This window comes from Acomys minous (genome assembly GCF_964271855.1).
Source record: "Acomys minous genome assembly, chromosome: 2".
NCBI lineage: Eukaryota > Metazoa > Chordata > Mammalia > Rodentia > Muridae > Acomys > Acomys minous.
The window spans coordinates 133980948-133999987 of record NC_140484.1 but is presented as its reverse complement, the minus strand read 5'-3'; the positions used below and the strand labels follow the sequence as shown (position 1 = coordinate 133999987).

General features: G+C 47.5%; 2 protein-coding genes across 14 annotated transcripts in view; one reads left to right on the top strand and one right to left on the bottom strand.

The window, feature by feature from the left end:
- The window catches only part of CLPB (ClpB family mitochondrial disaggregase), a 130755-nt gene that overhangs the window by 28118 nt on the left and 83597 nt on the right, over positions 1 to 19040 (bottom strand). Inside the window, exon 6 of the mRNA XM_084769108.1 lies at positions 8733 to 8830. Coding sequence (XP_084625234.1) covers positions 8733 to 8830 — 98 coding nt within the window. The remainder of the gene's footprint in view (positions 1 to 8732; positions 8831 to 19040) is intronic.
- On the top strand, positions 4100 to 16568 carry LOC311590267 (uncharacterized protein). 13 transcript variants are annotated; one of them, XM_084769162.1, is made up of 6 exons: positions 4100 to 5766; positions 7604 to 7697; positions 7851 to 7918; positions 11673 to 11783; positions 14718 to 14757; positions 16190 to 16568. In XM_084769162.1, the coding sequence occupies exons 1-6, from the start codon at positions 5712 to 5714 to the stop codon at positions 16281 to 16283; spliced, it is 462 nt and encodes a 153-aa protein (XP_084625288.1). In that variant the 5' UTR covers positions 4100 to 5711; the 3' UTR covers positions 16284 to 16568. The 13 variants fall into 13 exon arrangements, 3 of the variants coding, with proteins under 3 accessions (XP_084625288.1, XP_084625287.1, XP_084625289.1); XM_084769161.1 differs by having other exon boundaries at positions 16169 to 16568; XR_014776811.1 differs by lacking the exon at positions 14718 to 14757 and having other exon boundaries at positions 7851 to 7968; positions 16169 to 16568.

Sequence of the window (19040 nt, the reverse complement as noted above, 5' to 3'; positions counted from 1 at the left end):
ACAGGGTTTCTCTTGTGTAACCTTGGCTGTCTGGTCTTGAACTCACAACGACCTGCCTGCCTCTGCCTCCTTGAGTACTGGGATTAAAGGTGCTGCCACCACCGCTACCACCGCTGCTGCTGCCGCCACCACCACCACCATGCCTGGCTGAAGCACTTGATTTCAAGGCTCTGTTTTATCGGGCTTCTACTATCTTGAAGCCATAAGAAGTAACGAGGGTGCTGGATTGAGAGGTCCTGGGAAGGGGCTGCTGAGAGAGCAGGTGTGGGGAGGGAGAGAGCATCCTTCTGATAAAAGCCTGGTACAATTAACTTCAGCCGCTCTCACCTGGCACGGCCAGCAGCCAGCTTCCCATGCTGCATCTTGGCTGGACAGTCGCAGCCTCTGCTTTCTATCAGTCTTGATTTAATATGGCACTTCTCCTAGCCGTGAGTGCATTTACAGGAAAGGGCTGCAAGGCCTAGCTAAGCTTGCTCCACTCAGAGGTGAGTGGCACTGCATGGGAGGGCTTTGGGTAGAAGGCCAGTGTGACAAGCATTTTGATTACTGGACATGCCTTAGGGGACAGGTTTGACGATTAGGCTGGTGAGGAGAGGGCAGCTGTGGTGCTGGTGGCAGGTGGGCAGAATTAGTCCCTGGGCAAAAGTGGGATTGTGAGGTGTAGAGAAAGGAACAGAAAAGCCAAGCCAACTTTGCACAGTCTCATGGGGAGGTGAGGCCGCCAGAGATACTGGCTACTCCTGTGCCTTCAGGTGTCCTATGCTTCTGACTCCTAATAGGTCATGGTCAGGACTTCCATGAGTCCCTGAAATGTGGTGACAGGAAGAACTACTCAGGAAGGTCAACAAAACAGACTAGACAGCACAGAGGACACTGGGGTAGGAGTGACGACAGCAGAGGCATCCAACACAAAGCAACTGCCTTATTGAGGTACATTTTTAAAAAGTCTGAGGGATGCCAGTCAAATGGAACAGGGGATATGGGGTGAGAGAGGTAGGAAGGGACATGGAAGCCTCTTGAACTAGCTCATAACATACAGTCCATGTGCAGAGGGCTGGCCACAGGGCGCCTGCCAGTCCTGTTGGACTTGGTCTCACCAGGTCAGCTTCCAGAGTCCGCTCTCCACTTTCTCTCCTCTCTTTGTGTCTACTCGGAGGCCCTCTATCCCTGCTGGGGACTGGGCCTTCTTTTATAGCCTCAGAGCCATCCTGCCAGGGATGGTGCTCTCTTTTTCTCTCTCTTCTGATGCCAAGAGAACCTGGCTTGAATTTACATATGTGATTTTGACCTTGTCATATCTCTATAAATGGCTGGGTAGGTCCAAAGACAGGGCTGGAGAGAAAGTTAAGGGCAAGCAAGTGGCTACAGTGAGGATGCTCTCAGATTTGGAGCGTGTGATGCTGACAATTCCTTGACTCCTGATCTTTCATCACTTGGATAGCTGCTAGGTTTATCCATTGCCACTTTCCACTTTGTAATTAGTATTTTAAGGGAACAACTTTAACACTGTGAAGTAAATATCCTGTCACTGTGCAAACTTTTAGTCCCTCATTTTGGCACTCACTGATGGTCTTGTCTGATCTGGGGTCAGTGATTTGATCCTCACAGTGCTATGAAGGTTGACTATGTCACTGTCTTGATTGGAGAGATAAGTGAATCCTAGCCAGGTCTGCCAGTGGCAGGAGAGACACATATTTAAGTTGGGAAGGCTGCCTCTGAGCCTGTACTTTCCATCCGGGGATGACAGAGGCACCCTCTCCCCTCTTCACCGAGTTTCAAGTCTAATTACGGAGATGAGATGGAAAGCGCAAATTTGCTCTATTTGCTCCAACTTCTGGGCTACACGGTGAAAATATTGAAAATAAACACCAGAGAGTATTCTTCTGGTCAGAAATATCAAATGAGATTAATCAGAAGGAAACAGTAGAAAAACCCAAAATGAAGGACATTCTACAAAATTACCAGCCTGCACTTGTGACAATGGCAAGATCATGAAGGGCAAGGAGAGACGGAGAAGCCAGTCCCTCTGGAGGACCGTGACGACTGAGTCCAGCTGAGGACCCAGACTTTCTTCCCTTGCAAAGAAAATCCTGGGGAGCTAGAGAATCTGAACACCACGGCAGAGTGACTTAATATCAATGATTTTTGGTATTTTGATTTTGTTATGTGTGCTGACAGTGTGTAAGAAACTGTGGGCTGAGTGTGTTGCTCTGCACTACTGCACATGCTCAATGCTGCTGAGTTTAACCCCTAACTATAGAAAAAAAGCAAACTGCCAAAACACAAAACCGGCAATGGTGGCACATGCCTTTAATCCCAGCCCATAGGAGAGGCAGGTGGAGCTCTGTATCCTGAGTTTGAGCCAGTCTGGTCTACAGAGCAAGTTCCAGGCTAGCTAAAGCTGTAGAGAAAAACCCTGTCTAGAAAAACCAACCAACCAAAGTCCTTGTTTTAAAACAAACAAACAAACAAACAAACAAACAAGCAAGCAGCAAAATCCCATACACAGGACAATCACCATGAATAGGATCTTAAAATATTAAGACCATTTCCTTCATGTGTAATTATACAATCCTATCTACTTACCCATACACATACACAACCACAGTGATAAAGTGTTACACTGTTAACAGTTGGACATCTGATTGATAAAAAGTTCATTGGAAATTGTTACACGATTTCTGAAATTGGACCAAAATAAAGGGGGGAAGCCAGGAAATGGGCAGGCCTCTGAGACTATTTCTTTATCAGAAGTGTCTGTCTATAAAACATATAAACCATGTCTCTGATATGTATTCCTTCCTTCCTTATACAAATACATCTTAACAAAAGATTCTTGAAGAGGCCAGGCGTGGTGGCGCACGCCTGTAAGTCCAGCACTTGGGGAGGCAGAGGCAGGTGCATCTCTGTAACAAAGCAAGTCCAGGACAGCCAGGGATACACAGAGAAACCCTGTCTCGAAAACCAAAACCAAAAAAAGATTCTTGAAGGGGTGGGAACAGAGGACACACAGCAGCTTTCTCCCTGTAGCACCTGTGCTGAGATGTGTCGCCGAGAGCATGGGACACTGAGCATAGTGTGGGAGGAAGATGTGCCCCTCCTACCCTCCTGGGTGCCCCACCCCACACTCCTGCAGCACTCCCCTCAGGTCTGGTGGGAGCACCCAGGCTCTCAGGCTGGAATGGGAGCCCTGGGGAGCACCATATCCCCAGCTACCCTGAAGCAAATGAGAAAATATAGAGATAGGAATTGTGCTTGTGATGCTGTCACTGGGATATGCAAATAAAATATATAGGATGGGCCTATCTGCCTAATATTCCTGCCAATTCATTCTCTGGGTGTGATTAAAATGAGCAATAAATTCCTCGTGAGTCTCAGTGGAGTGAGGATCGGGAGAGGAGCTGCGCTGGCATGCGCGCATCCCCCTCAGCTGAATATTCATCATGGGATAGCTCCCCATATTTTTGTTTTATCTGCCATCATGTGCACAGAGATATATTTCTATCTCTCTTTCATCTCTTAGTTAGGACATGAAAATGGTCTAGGCGTTAAGTATTAAACTCTTCATGTACTGAAATCAGTCAAAGTGAAATCTAGGCTAACCCTGCCTATTCTGCCAGGAGGTGGGCAAGCATGTTTTCCTAGAGCCTCCCACCCCCAGTCCCTCCGGAGGCACGTGCCTGTTCTTTTGATATTGGAGCTAAGAATGCCTGTCCCTCCCACAGCAGGACGGCAAGCTGGGTACAGTGGCCGAGCCTCTCCCACTTTGGATCTTTCCAGGGGGTAAAAGAAACTTAGGCTGGGGATGCTGCAAGACAGAACCTGAGAGCTGGTGTGAGAAAATCATTTGGTCCAGTTAAGGTGCAGAGATTCCAAGAGTCAGTGATAATTTTTTTTTTCCCAAGACAGGGTTTGTCTATGTAGCCTTGGTTGTCTTAGACTTGGTTTATAGATCAGGCTGGCCTTGAACTCAGAGATCCACCTGCCTCTGCCTCCCAAGTGCTGGGATTAAAGGCGTGCGCCACCATGCCCAGCTTAGTGATTTATTTTTAAGAGGAGGAAATTTGTAAAAACTAGGCTTACGGATAATTTTAAATATATGGAACTTTGTAATAGTAAAGGGGAGGGAGAGGCCTCACAAATGCCTGTCAGGGGAGGATGGAGCACAGCAGGAACATGGCAGCAGAGTCCACCCCTCGGCCTGCCACCATCCCATTTGCCATCTGGCAATAGATGGAGAAAATGCGATGTTGCAAGTCTTGGGTCACGTTTTAGAATTCTGAGTTGGCATATAAGACATGGCTGCAGGTACGTTTAGGCAAAAAGGCCACCTATGTAAAGAGATGTGGATACGGTCTCAAAAGACTTCATTCAGTACCATAGAGGCACATCTGTTTAGAATCCTAGCAGGCAGGTTGATTCCTGCGTGTCATTTTTTTCTCTCTTGCCTATTTGGTTTTCCCATCTGTGAGGGAGGGGGCATTAAGAGCTCCTGCACAGGCGTGCTACAGGAATAAAGTACATGTTAAGCACACAGCATAGTGCCTGGATGCATGCCTAACTGCTGGGAATAACACTATGAATAGCGTTTATACACAGGTAGCAGGCTGTGATACTTGAGATTGGCCTTAGTTGACCGCTCTTCCAGGAAGCCGTCTTGACAAGTCATGCCACTGACTCACTTGCCTGTCCTGGAGTTACTCATCTGTTCTCGGCTATCTAGGCCACAGTCCAGCACACAGCGTCATTCATAAATAGGTGAAATAACATTAAATTCTCTTCATCTTAGTCATTTCCAAATGTTCCATAATCAGACACATGATGCTAATACTCACAAATTTTCTATAATGAGTACACTCTGACTGGACAATGGTAGGTCAAGGTGAAGAGGCCTCGCTGGGTATTGCTGGGGTGCAGTGCAGGAGGAACAGAAGGGGAGCAAGATAAGACCACAACAGCCGTAACTCACACTGCTGCTAGCTTTGTGTCAACTTGACAGGGCTCGGGGCATCTGAGAGACAGGATTCTTAATCAAGAAAATGCCTCCAAAAGATTGGGCTGCCTGTAAGGTATTTTCTTAATTAGTGATTGATGGAGGAGGGGCCAGCTCATTGTGGGTGGGGCCATACTTGGGCTGGTGCTCCTGGGTTGTATAAGAAAGCAGGCTGAGCCAGACAGTAAGCAGCACCCTGCCACGGCCACTGCATCCGCTTCTGCCTCCAGGTTTTTGCCCTGTGTGAGTTCCTACCTTCCTTGCTTTTTTTTTCCCCTTCGAGACTGGGTTTCTCTGTGTAGCCTTGACTATCCTGGACTCGCTTTGTAGACTAGGCTGGCCTCGAACTCACAGTGATCCGCCTGCCTCTGCCTCCCAAGCAAGTGTTGGATTAAAGGCGTGCACCACCACAGCCCGGCTCTACCTTCATTGCTTTTAATGGAACCGTGAGTGAAATAAACTCTTTGCTCCCCACATTGATTTTGGTCATCGCAGCAACAGAAACCCTACATAACGCACACACCTAGACACCAGGAGGGAAGGTCTGAGGCCAGGACCTTGGTGCCCTCCACGTCTGAGCCCTCTGAGGGAAGATGCTGCTAACAAAGTGGCAGAGGGAGCTCAGGTCTAAGGCAGTGCGTTTCCTACCAAAGTCTGCGATAGGAGCTAGATTTAAAGGCGGAACAATCTACCCAAAGACATCGTGGACAGCAGGACAATGCAGCGGAGATGCTGGGTACTTGGACCTTCAGGATGGATGGAGTCTCTACTGGGTGAGCTGACAACAGGGAAAGGGACTTCTGGCCTTGAAGCTATGGAAGCCCTCGCTGGCTGTAAGTGGCATCTGCCTCCCCACAAAAGCAAGCCCTTCTGCGGAAGAGCTCTGTCTTTGAGTCTCAGTCTCTGAGAGCTGCCCCTACACTTTAGAGTGAGTATTCTCTCCTCTCTAGCCAGATGATCCTGCTGCCTTCTGCTTTTCCTCAAGGCACAGCAGTTCTTGGCACCTTATTGCAGATTCTCAGGCCTCAACATCTGCTGAGCATGGCAGTTGTCCTTGGAGCTCTAGCAGGGTCTGACCTGCACAGGTGAATCCAACCACCATGCTATTCACTCTGGGCATTGGCCTTGGTACTAGGCTAATACTGTGGCTCACCTCCCTGAGGTGACCACACTTTGTTAAGTAGCCTTCAGTGGCTCTAATCACTTTGAAAGAAATCTTTGCATGACCAGCACCTCCCTATGACATGCCACAGGTGCTTTTTTTTTGTTGTTTTGTTTTTCGAGACAGGGTTTCTTTTTGTAGCCTTGGCTATCCTAGACTCGCTTTGTAGACCAGGCTGGCCTTGAACTCACAGCGATCCACCTGCCTCTGCCTCTAGAGTGTTGTGATTAAAGGTGTGTGCCACCATGCCCGGCCACAGGTGCTCTTAGTCAAGTGAAGTGCTGCCCTTCTGTCTGAAAGAGGAGATGTTGGGAGAAGTCCCCGGGGCTATCTGGAACCAGCAGGAATCTCATCAAAGCACCCGGAGACGCTGACCTGAATGGCAGGTAGTGCAGCTGTTCTTAGGGGTGCAGAATCTGAATACCAAGAGGGAAACAGCAGCCCCTTGAATTTAGTAGCTCTTTTTGGTCCCAAGAACCAATTTGGATGGGTTGTGAAAAGCTAGCTACCATTTCTTAGCCCATGGCTTCTCTTAAGGAAATTATCCTAAGACAATGACTAAGCTGAGGTTATCACCAAGTGGTTCCAGCTCTGCTCTCCTTCAAATATGGTAGGACTACTTTTTTTTTCTTTCTCCCCTTTGATAATGTTTGGTAATGGTGGGATCCTATGGCTAGTGCTGGCCGGTGAGTTGTAGGAAGTAAAGTGTTTTACCTCTAGGCTGAGTAGTCAACTGTGAGTGTGGCCATGAGTGCAGAGGTCAGAGGGCAATTTTGTTGAGTTGGTTCTCTCCTTCTACCTTTACATGGATTGTAGAGATCCATCCATGGTTGTCAGGCTTGTGAGGTAAGTGTCACCTTGCCAGCTCTCAACTGAAATTTTGAGGCACTTCTAGCAACCAGGAGTGAGGTAGGTGGGCGCTCTCAAGGTGGGGTCTGAGTGCCCTCAATGAGCAGAGCCTACCCTCATCCCCCACTAACAGTAAACAACAGCACAAGGCAAAATACGTCCTTGTTGTTCAAACCACTGAAGTTTTGTATGATTAGAGCAATGCAGGCCAGCTCATCCTGATGGGTATGTGCTCATATATGCAACTGAATCTGAGGGTTCACTGAGGTTTCAGTGAGGAAAGTGCTAGTCACAGCATCACACAGGCAGAGTGAGAGAGCTAGGATGAGAACCCAGGTCTTTGCTGTCTCAGAGAGGCAGAGTACAGGCCACTAGGTGGGACCTGTCACACTGAGTTATCTCTGTGGACAAGACCTCAAGGTTGGGAAGAGCGAAGGGATGAGAAGCCTGGTAGTGCAGGCTAGGTCCGGCCTTGTGGTCAGAGTGTTAGTTTCAGTTTTGATGCTAGCTCACTGTGGGACCAAAGGCATAACCCTCGCTCCGGTATCTCCAAGAGTAAAACAAGCCAGTGGGCTCACACTTCACATTGCTCCTGCCAGGAGGGAAGAGCGTGCTGCACGTGCAACAACACTCTGGGCCATCTTTCCCAACCAGAACAGCTCCACTTCCTTCGGATTCGTCTGTTTTGCTTTCGTAAGATTTCCCATCACAGGATCTGATGACTGTCCAGGTTCCTGCCAGGTCTCAGATTTGTGACTCTGGTTCTTGGAATCTACCCAATTGCTCCCAAATTATAAATTCTGTGGCTGGGGAAAAGCAGGAGCCTTAGTCTTTTTTTCTTTTTAGGGAGTTCAAAAGCTTGGTTGATAAGACAGCACTAGGATGGGGACTTTGCCTACTCAGATTGGTGGAAGGTGAGAGCGAAGGAGTGATGACGGGAAAGGAGGCTGTAGGAGGCTGTAAGGTATGCGAGGCCTGAGGAACTCATATTTTGCTCAAAACTGCATTTGGCTAGTACCTTTTGCTGGAAAGAAGCTGGGAGGCCATCACCTTAAAAATAAACGTGACTGTTAATTCTCAGAAGCCACAAACAGCTTGGGCCTCTCCTTCTTCACAGTCATGACCAGAAACTTCCCTGTTCTTGGTAAGATCAGAGCTGGATATGAATTTAAACAGACAACTGTCATCAAGGGTTGGCTTAGTGGTGCATGCCTGCAATCCCAGCACTTGGGACTATCTTAAGGTACTTTAGTACATCTGCAGGCAACAGACTCCCAAGTGCTAGAAAACGAACGAGACAAGGACCAGGAAGCCAGGTAAAATGAGCTCATTCCTACCTAGAACCTACTATGCAGCCCCGTGGTTAACTGTGTTTGCTTCAGTCTTAATAACTTACTCTGGGAGTGCCAGCCTTGGCTACAGAGGAAGACCAGTTGCCAGAAAATAAAGATCAACACGTAAGGTTGTGGGGCTGGAGAGATGGCTGCAGTTAAGAGCACTAGCTCTTTTTCCAGAGGACCTAGGTTCCATTCCCAGCACCTACATGGCCGCTAACAACTGTCTGAACTCTGGTTCTAGGGGATCTAATGGCCTGCAGCCTCTTTGGGGCACTGCATGCACATGGTAATATAGATACAACATACAGGCAAAACAGCCACAAACAAACAAACAAACAAACAGAAGGTTAAATGAGGCGTGGGGTACCCACAGCCCCCTCTCTCTATTCACCTTGGTCTCAGAAGTTTTCAGAAGCTTCATAACCTCCCCTTCCCGGGCATAGTCCAGGGCTGTGTGTCCCATCTCATTCCTCTGAAGGGGGTTGGCTCCTGGTGGAAAAAGAAGGATAAATGGTCAGGGGCTATATGAATGACTAGTGAGTCCTCAGTATTCACCTACAGGTGGGTCGGGCACCTCAATTTCAGTATGAATCTCCATTGTAATTTAAGACACTGCAGAATGGCAGGAAAACATATCTAGTTACTCTGGAAGGACAACTATGTGGTTCTTTGTGACAGAGGTCAGGATACTAGGGCCTACTACTACTACTACTACTACTACTACTATTATTACACACACAGAGACACACACACCTAAACATGCTAACAAAATTTAGTGAATAAATTCACAAATTTATACACCCAACACAAATGCCAACATATGCACTCACATATATATGTATGTACACTTATGAAAATGTTCACAATTTCAATATAGTCCCATATAAAGAAATACTGACTCACAAAGTCATATAAAAGGGTCCTTTCTAAGCTGGGCGTGGTGGCACACGCCTTTAATCTCAGCATTCAGGAGGCAGAGGCAGGCGGATCGCTGTGAGTTCGAGGTCAGCCTGTTCTACAAATCGAGTCCAGGACAACAGCCAAGGCTACGCAGAGAAACCCTGTCTCGAAAAACAACAAAACAAAAGAGTCCTTTCTAAAACAGAATAGCTCAAACTTCTTTTCTCAATATTATCTTTTATTTTTCTCCTTTGAGATAGAGTCTTCCCATGTAGCCCTGGCACTTGTTATATAGAGTAGGCTTGCCTCAAGCTCTAAGCAAGCCTCCTATGCAGCCTCCTAAGTGTGTGTGTGATTACAGGTGTGATTTGCCACACTCAGCTCTTCTCTCTCTTCTGCCAGCCAGAGGCAGTGAGGTCCTCTGAAAGGGTGTGGGCACCTCAGGACTTTGGCTCTGTCCTGCTGGCTGATGACGAGAGGACAAAAGACTCAAGTATGGGGAAAAGGCCAGCTGAGAGCCACATGACTGTCTTCTAAGTGCTGCCACAGAGCAGCCAGTACATGGCGCATACTTGGCAAGGCTTGGAATTACAAGGAAAGACTCCTCTTACCCTGAGTGCTGCCAGACTCTCCTTCCATAGCCCAGTTCTGGGCAACTCTCTTCCCAACCCTAACCCAACCAATGCCAGCTACCCTGCAAACCCTGAAGCAGTGGAACCTGAGGAAGAGCTGGCCTTGTCTCACAGGCATGCCTTCCAATACCGTCAGAAAGGAAGCCTAAGCAAGCTTAGCTATGTATGCCTTTCAACTGCAGCATGTGGTAATAAGCACTCAGCATTTCCTGCACCAGAGAGGTGTAGGTAAGTTAAGAGGAGTTTAAACTAGTCACTGCCATAACAACAACTCACTCAGCACAGGCCTGGCTCAGAGTGGGTATCTGATCACTGTGGGCAGGAGCAAAAGCCAGTTTTTGTCAATTCTGGGAACATTTACCTCATGTTATGGAACTTCCCATTGAAGTTCTGCTTCTTTAGACTCTGTAACTTGGCAATGAGAACAAACACTCTGTAAGCACCTGCATGTGGCTGTTTGAGTGAGAGGTGGAGAGGCAGAGGAAACTTTTAAATAAGGAAAAACCAAGTCAGGCATGAGGCATATACCTTTAGTGCCAGCACTTGGGAGGCTGAGACAGGAGATCCAGGGCAGCCAAGGCTACATAGTAAGACCCTATCTCAACAAAATAAAACTACAACAACAACCTCTCCCACAAAAAGGAAAAATAAGATCATACATGATCTCATTTTTGATCAAGAATAAATATTAATATATATTATTTTTATTAATATAAAATTCATATACCATAAAATTACTGCCCTTGCTTTTTAAAGCCAGTGTTGGGAGTAGGGCCTCACACACATTAGACAAGTAAGTACTCTACCACTGAGCCTAACATCCTGGTGCCTGTATATGAAGAGGCCAGGAGAAGTGTCTGGATCCTCTGGAAGTGGAGTTATGAGCCACTGTGTGGATGCTAGGAATCAAGCCTGGGTCCTCTGGGAGAGCAGCCAGTGCTCTTAACTGGGGAGCCATCTCTGCAGCCTCAAGTCTGTTTTTTTAAACACACACCATTTGGTGTTTAATTTGAGGTTGTATAAGACCACTACTATCTAATTTACTCACTTCTTATGATGAAACCCTATACCAATTATCAAAATAAGATGAAAAAAAAAAGTTGACGTTCTCTCTTCATGGGTATTTCCTATTACTGGAACGGTGCAATGTGTGGCCATTAGCGCATGGCTTCTTTCATGGCACATGCTCTCAAGGTTCCTTCATGTGTGTTCTGTGAAGACACCACACTTTCCTATGTGCTAGCTGGACACAGGAGCTATTTCTCCCTTTTGGCTGTTAGTAACATTCATAAATAGTACACATCTCTGTTGTATTTGTTGTTGCCTCCAGTTTTGAGAGTGTTTTGCTACATAGCTCAGGCTGATCTTGAACTTAAGATCTTCCTGATGTAATTTCATGGGTTGTTAACAGGTGTGGGAGACCAAGTATTCACACCCACGTGTACTCTCTCAAACTGGCCTTGAAAACCTAGGCTCAACCATTCCTCCTGCTTCAGACTCCTGAGTCTGTACACACAGCATGTACACACCATGCCCAACTCTGGTTGTATGCTCCAAGTCTTTTCAGTAGATGGCCTGGGGTGACAGTAACAATAGCCTACAGGTAACTGTATTTGTGGTTGGCTCTACAATCTGCTTCTTTTTTTCACCTAATGCTTGCAACCCTGAGGAATTAAAATCTCCAAGATTTTAATTGGATGGATTAAGTGCAGCCATTAGCAGCAGGAGTCTATTGTTTTAAGCCAGGGATCTACCCTGGGCCTGGATCTTCCTAACTCCAGTTTCCACACCCTCAACAGAGCGACACTGCTACAATCCCTGCAGCGGTCTTTCAGCATCTACAGCATCAAGGGGTATGTCTCAGCAAGGAGGGATCTTCCTACGGCAGCCCTGGTGTTCACTAAGCACCAGTAAGGTTACACCTCCCCCCCACCCCCGCCCCCAGACCACTTAAATGAGTGTCCGAGTGTTTACTATCACTACTGTTTCTAGTCTCTTAAGAACTCAAGAGGCTCAGATAGAGCCTCACTCTTTCTTTTACATCAGTTGGCAAACACTGGGCACAAGCAGCAGCACCCCAGCAGCAGCTCTGTGCGCAGGATGGGGACTGGCAGGGCCAAAGAGCAGTTCCCCACCCCCCCAAATTTACTTTAATTCTATGTGTGTGTGTGTGCATGCGTGCACATGCACAGGTGCCTACAGATGTCAGAGGCATAGGAGCTGGAGTTAAATATGGTTGTGAGCTGCCTGATCCGTTTGCTGAAATTGAAAGCCCGAGTGTTTAACCCATGAGCTCTCTCCAGCCCCTCCCCCCATGCTTGGGTTTGGTTTTAGGGACAGCTAGCCTTAAGCTCATTATATAGCCCACCCTAACCTTGAACTTGACTGCACTCCCCCTGCCTTGTTGGGAATCTGTTTATTTTTCTTTTTAAATCCCTCCTTACTACTTTGTGGTAACTAGTAATTTGGCCATTGACTCTTTTCAAACCCTCCCCTCAATCCTGTGGCCAGTCTGTCTCTTTTGCAGATGTCTTCGCTTGGTTTTAGAGTTTGAATCTAGCACAAATTAAGCTCTCCAAGAGCTATGGGGACACAATGAGCACATGACAGTATCACAGACAGATGTTGATGGATGGACAGATAGACAAGAACCACAGAGCTCAAGAAGGACCGACCAGAGCATCTGGAGTTTTCTTGGCATGCCCTGCTTTCTGGGTGCTGGGCACTGATGCTGTAAGGTCTGAGGGGCCAGTGCCAGAGAGCATTCTCCTCATTCCTACAGCCCGGCTTCGGCAGGAGCCTCAAGGGAGTAATAGACAGGGCTCTCCTTTCTCTGGCTGCCAGGAGGGGAGTTCTGCTACTAGATACGTGTCCTGTGCAGTGGGGATTAGGGCATTTCCAGGAGGGAGAGGAACTAGGGAAAGGAGGAGGAATGGGTAGAGATGGGGGGGGGGAGGGGAGAAGAAGGCAGTAGAAGAAGGAAGAGAGTGTGAGACTAGCTGCTTCAAACAAGTGCTGTCAGTGATCTATATTTGCTTACAGAATGACAAATGTGTGCCATAAACATTGGCCACTGAGTAATTTCTAGCAGGAGTCATGTCACTTCTCATAAAGCACGAGGTGGGGACAGGTAGGACATCTCTGCACCTGGGCCAGCAGCCCAGGGGCTTCCTTTTACAGTGGTGCTGGGCCTTGGCTTCAGTCCAGAAGACTCTTGGGTCAGGCTGCTTTGCCAGAGGAAACCAGCCTGGTTCTACAAGGTTCTGGAGCCTCAGGGCAGCACATCTGTCCCCACTTTAGGAAGGCTGAGGCGGGGCACCTGGATAATGTCCATCCAATATTACTCCCCCAGCCTCATGCCCTCCCCCTGACTTGACTAATTGCTCTAATAATTGATAGAACCTGACTTCTACCACTGATCGATTTCACCTTCACGACCAACGGCCACAAACCATTACACTCCAATAAATAACCACGCTGGGCCTCACCCGGCTGCCCTCTCCGGGGGCATCAGGATGGCCCGTGCCCTGGCCTGACCTCCCCTTGCCTCCCACCCAGGGCCCCTCCAGGCCAAGCAGCTGGTCTAGAGGGTCAGGCCTCTGGGAGCAAGAGAGCAGGCTGGAAGGAGGTGGGAGTGCTAATCGCAGGCCATCCGTCACCTCCCACTGGCTGTCTGGGGCTGGGGCAAACACCTGGAGCACCCTAGGCAGTGTGGTGCAGGACCCCTCCTTCCTCTCCTGCTCCAGATTAGTTGTCCCAGCTTATAATATTTGATAAATAGCAGCACAGCTTCCTGGCAGCACGGCTGCTGCTGCGCCTGCCCGCTACAGCTGTGGAAGGTCACTCATTGGGGAAATATGTTTCTGTCAGTGGTATTGAAAAAAGTTTAGTGGAGTGACAGGCCTCAATTTTTCAAATTTTATTAACTCCATCCTCTTAACCATTTGTCTTGAATTCCTTCAGATTCTGGGGGCTCTGTCAATAGGGATAGGGCCCAGAAAGTAGGGTAAGTGTGGATGGGTGGGCATAGTGCTGGTGTTGGTTGGTGCCATTGTGGCTGGCTGACATTTCGTCACCCAGGTGAAGACAGTGGAAGGGGTGTGGGTGAGAGAGGCCTGGCTCACTGGTACCCAGGGAGCCTACTGCTTGTCTTTGGTGCAACATCTGCCTTTGGTTTGATATCATCACACACATTCCAAATGAGAAAAGACTCTCACATGAGCTCTTCCAATTCCCAAGAAGTCACTTCTCTACTGCATCTGGAATAGGTTGTCCCCTGGTTCCACTGACTCCATCTATTTTGTTTGTTTTGTTTTTTCGAGACAGGGTTTCTCTGCGTAGCCTTGGCTGTCCTGGACTCACTCTGGAGACCAGACTGGCCTCCTGAGCACTGAGATTAAAGGGATGTGCTCACTGATTCCATCTTTTAAGACTGAGTCTATCTTCTTCTCCAGGAAGGCATCCTTACTGCCCTCCCACAGGCTGGTTTTGAGCTGGGGAAGTACTCAGCAAAAGCTGGGTACCATCCTCTACACTGCCATAGCCTTCTGCCTGTCTTCCTGCAAGACCCTCCCACTAAAGGCTATCACTATACATTGTCTCCACCTTGCTACTCACCAGCACAAAGCCCAGCAGAGATGCTCATTCGCATTTGCCACTAAAATAACAAAACAAACAAACAAACAAACAAACAGTCTTTTCTCAGGCGCTATTTTTTGAGGCAGAGAGAACACGGCTGTTGTGTCTGCTGGAAAAGGCTTTCTGACTGCAAGTGTGTGATCGTGCCCCTTGATCTGGTGAAACCTAGTCTCTTCAATGGTCCCAGATGCCTTTCTCTCCCGTAGGTGGGAAGAGGAGAAGCACTTCCCCTCCTAGCTGGAGCAGGTGGGTGAAGAGTACCGCCTGCTGGCTGGGCACGTCTTCACTGTTCTGCCAGAGGCTGCTGTCTGCTTATGGGTTTTATGATGTCTGAGTGAGACAGAAAGTTGGAATGTGGTTGAAAAACAGATGACAGTGATCTTTGTAAAAGCTTTCTCATCCACTCTTCCTTTTCACATTTACCTCTGCTCCCTTTATCCTGACGTTCACAATTTTGGTGGTCTCTTTATTATCTCCAGAGAGAGGTTTTAGTATTAGAGATGTCCTTCCATGGTTAGAGGTGCCCATGTAGGCTGGAATTTCCGGGGGCAAGTTTTCTTTTTCTATCAAGGATGCATTCAGAAATGGTGAAACAAGCTGTGTGCCTTCCCTGTCACCACACTCACTCTGACATGGTGTCCAAGCAGTTCCTTCAGCCCAGAGCCCTGCCCCTTGTCTTTGTGATCACCAAGGTCCCGCATTCTTCAAGGCCGATGGCCAGGAATCTCCCTTCTGGGTTCTTGTTCTCCTCATTCTCTTTTCTGCTCAAGGCCTGCCACATTTCAGTTGTTACACCAGTTTCCTTAGCTCTTGAGGAGCGATGGAGGCAGACTTCTGAGGCTTGAGAGTGACAAAGGACAAGACAGTCCTATCTCCTGAGGCCTTATCTGGAGTGTCCATTCGCCACACACATCAGACACATGCTCTTACAGACATGTATATATGATTATACACCCTTGGTCAAGAATCATATCATAAGGCATGCATTCCATGCTGTGCTTTCTGCTGGCAACATCCATGAATTTAGTCCTTAGCAACTTGCTGAAGAGAGAGGAGAGGTATTGTTTTTTCCACTTTACAGACAGCCTGGGACTGGTAGGAGAGTAAGAGCAGGGATGCAGGCTAACATTTGCTGGTATACAGTCTCACATACTGTGCCTGAATAATTCATCACACACAGAGAAAACAGGCTCAGAGTTGACATGACTTGCCTGTGGCCATAGCAGCAAACAGGGAGGCTAAGATTTAAAAGAGGGATTCATTTCTCTTTCATAAGTGTCTGAAATTTCACAAGTTGTTGTTTTGTTTTGTTTTTTAAAGAAGCTAGCTCTGCTCCCTCATCCCACCTCAAAGGCCACCAAAGGCCTGATGACTCAAAAAGACAGACATCTTTTCTCCTTTCCCTTAGCTCCAGGCCCCAGCAAAACAGCCAAGTTTCTCAACATGAGTTGGGGACAGACATTTCTGTGGGAGGGGTACAGCAGAACATTTCCTTTCTTCCCACTCAGGGTTCCTGATCTGGGGTAAGGGAAATGGTGAGCCACCCTAACTCACCAGACACCTTCCTCCACTCCACCCCCCAACCCCAACCGTGGCAGCCAGAGGGACTCCACTGCTTTCTGGAATTGGGAGACTGAAAGCTACTTTTCTCATTCAGACAGCCTCTCATGTTGCACAGCACACACAGGCTAAGGACTGGCATGCCGTGGAAGCAGCAGGCCTTATCACCTAACAGAACCCAGATGGAGGGGGAGAGACAAGAGAGAAACTGACAGTGTTGGATGGAGGGACGAGGAGATGGATTGACCCCATTTTTCCTCATACACCGTTGATCTGAGGAGAAGGAAACCACAGCCCCAGCTGAGAGGAGCAGAAAACAAACTCAGTGCTTGGGCTCAGCAGGTAAAGGAACTTGTCACCAAGCCTGGTTACTTGAGGTCCAGCCCAGGGACTCATGATGGAGAGAACCAATTCCTCTGTCCTCCACGTATGCTATGGCATGTGTATGCAGGTATACACACGCACATACACATGCTATGAATAAATAAATGTAGTAAATAAAAGCCTTTGAGTCATTTCCTTTTTTGAGTGATGAAAGCAATCATTTAATCATAAACTTCCCACAGGCTGCCACATCTCCAGAAGCAAACATAGCAGTAAAGGGCTTTGTGAACCTTTAGAAAGAGAGGTGGGCATCTGAAGGTCTGTAGCAACTATAGGAGATGCTCTTTTCCTGCTGTCTTTATCAGAATTACCTGTGAGCTCAGTCAGGTAATTAAGGCAAAGGGTGACTTCATCAGACATTTGATGGGATGTCTCAGGAAAACCCTGTGGTCACAGTGAGGTGTGGGCTGGATGCCAGTAACATATGGAATGCCAGTCAGCCACTGATAGACAACTACACCCCAGGAGGGTGGGGCAAAGACAGACCAGAAAAGGTTCCAGTGACAGTAAGTAGGTTTGGTCGTGTTCAGCATGTTTATTTCTGATATGGACACCATGGGGCTGGGCTGCTCATTCAATGTGCAGATGTGATTAGGGCGGGAAGGGCACTAAACACACCTGACAGAAGATTGACACTAAGAGGTAAAGTATAAATGAGGAGTCACAGGTTTTGGAAGAGAGACAAAGTAGAGAGATTGTTCTGGGAAATATAACTGGTGTAGAAAGGGTTTAGAAGCCATGTGAGAAAAATGGTTCAAGGCAATTGGTTGGGCTGGAGGAAAAAAAAAAAGTTCAGCACACCTGCCACCATGCAGAATTGGGAGGTTAATAATAAGACCCTTGGATGCAGTCCATGGCTGACCTGATAAGCATGAGAAAGTCTGAAGGTCAAATATGGCCCAGCCAAGCTCCCCAGCACCAGAAGAGCGCATGCACCAGGTGGACAACTACTTGGTAAGTGCATTACTGATATGTCATTTATAGTTTTTTTTTTTTTTTTTAAGATTTACTTTATGTGAATGGGTATTTGATTTGCATGTATGTCTGTGCACTTGTGTTCCTGGTGCCTATGAAGGTCAAGAGGATGTCAGATACCTTGGGAATGGAATTACAGATGGTTGTGAGCTGCCATGTGGGTGTTGGAACTCAAACCCTGTCCCTTTGTAGGAGCAGCAACTGATCTTAACTATGGAGCTATCTCTCCAGCCAGTCCCTAGTTTTCCTTTGTTTTTCTGAGACATGGTTTATCTGTGTAGCCCTGGCTGTCCTGGAACTCACTCTATAGGACCAGGATGGGCTCAAACTCAAGGAGATTCATCTGTGTCTGTCTTTGCCTCCAGAGTGTTGGGATTAAAGGGTGTGAGCTACCACTGCCTGGTTTCTATTTTTCAATATTAACTAATTTATATACATACATACATACATACATACATTCCCTCTCCCCTTTCCGTCCCCTCCTCTCGTTCGTTCAAAGATGCTTTCTGAGAGTCCTATATGTCACTGTGCCAGGTAGGTATGAGAGATAAAAGAAAAAGTGAGCAAGAAAATACAGTTCTGCTCCTAGGGAGCTCCTGATCCTGCAGGGAGGAGGGGAACGTGCCTGTCCCCAACAGTAACATGTGCCTTGATGGCAGGACCAACAGAGAAGTCTAGCTTCAGTTCAGATTAAGTCAAAGAGCTCTGGGGAAATTCCCCAAGTAGGTCAGTCAGGACCAAACCACTCACTGAAACTCTCTGCACTGTCTGTGGGAGCAGGAGCACAGTGAAGCAGAATCTGTGAGATTTTTGTGCTAGCTATTTTGCTCTTAGAGCTTGAGTTGTGGTCTTTGGCTGGGACTTGTTTATGGACCTACAGCTTGTCTTACAAGTGGCCGTGGTGTCAGGGTGAAGTGATTTAGCCAGCAGGGCTACCCAACTCTCCATTTCTTACCCACCCTATGGGGACTGCTTCAGCACAGACATAAACATGCTCCTGCCGTTACCTTATTGCACTCGTCACATAGGGAGGCTAGAAGGCTTGATTCAGGGATATGATTGGATTTTAAATCCCAGTCTCACAGGATTTTAATTACTGGTCTGGGGCAGCAGGGATAGGCGCAGGCTGCCTTTGGATGGAAGAGGTCGATACACCAGTCCACAACATATTGAGCCACAATGCCTGCAGACTCTATTGCTCTATTTAATCATCTTTTGCAAAATTTACAGTGGAACAGGAGGGATCAATACAGAATTTATCACATTCTCTTGTAAATATGAGCCAGGAAAGAGTTCCAGGCAGTTTGTTACTGAGTAGGAGGGAACATGTCTGTGTACAGCTGGGCATTAGGAGATGAGACAAAATCCATACTTCTTGGCATAAGCTACAGACACTCAGCCAAGTTCCTTTTAAACCTGAAGGCAAGTTCAATGGGGAGAACCCTGATCTATTCATCCACCAACATTCTGGAACCCACTTTACACTGTAGAAACTCTGGGGCTTGTTGACTATTGTGTTCCTGAGAACAATATAATACAATGATCTTGCCACTTATGAGGGTGAGCCTTGTGCAAGTTCCTGAACAGTCTGGGGCCTTTCTTACACACTG

Bases quoted from the DNA above. Each gene is read 5' to 3' on its own strand.
- LOC311590267 (XM_084769161.1), top strand. From the start codon at position 5,712: ATGCAGCGGAGATGCTGGGTACTTGGACCTTCAGGATGGATGGAGTCT. The intron at 5,767-7,603 runs GTGAGCTGACAA...TGCTCCTGCCAG, and splicing joins ATGGATGGAGTCTCTACTGG to GAGGGAAGAGCGTGCTGCAC. The intron at 7,698-7,850 runs GTAAGATTTCCC...TTTTCTTTTTAG, and splicing joins GATTCGTCTGTTTTGCTTTC to GGAGTTCAAAAGCTTGGTTG.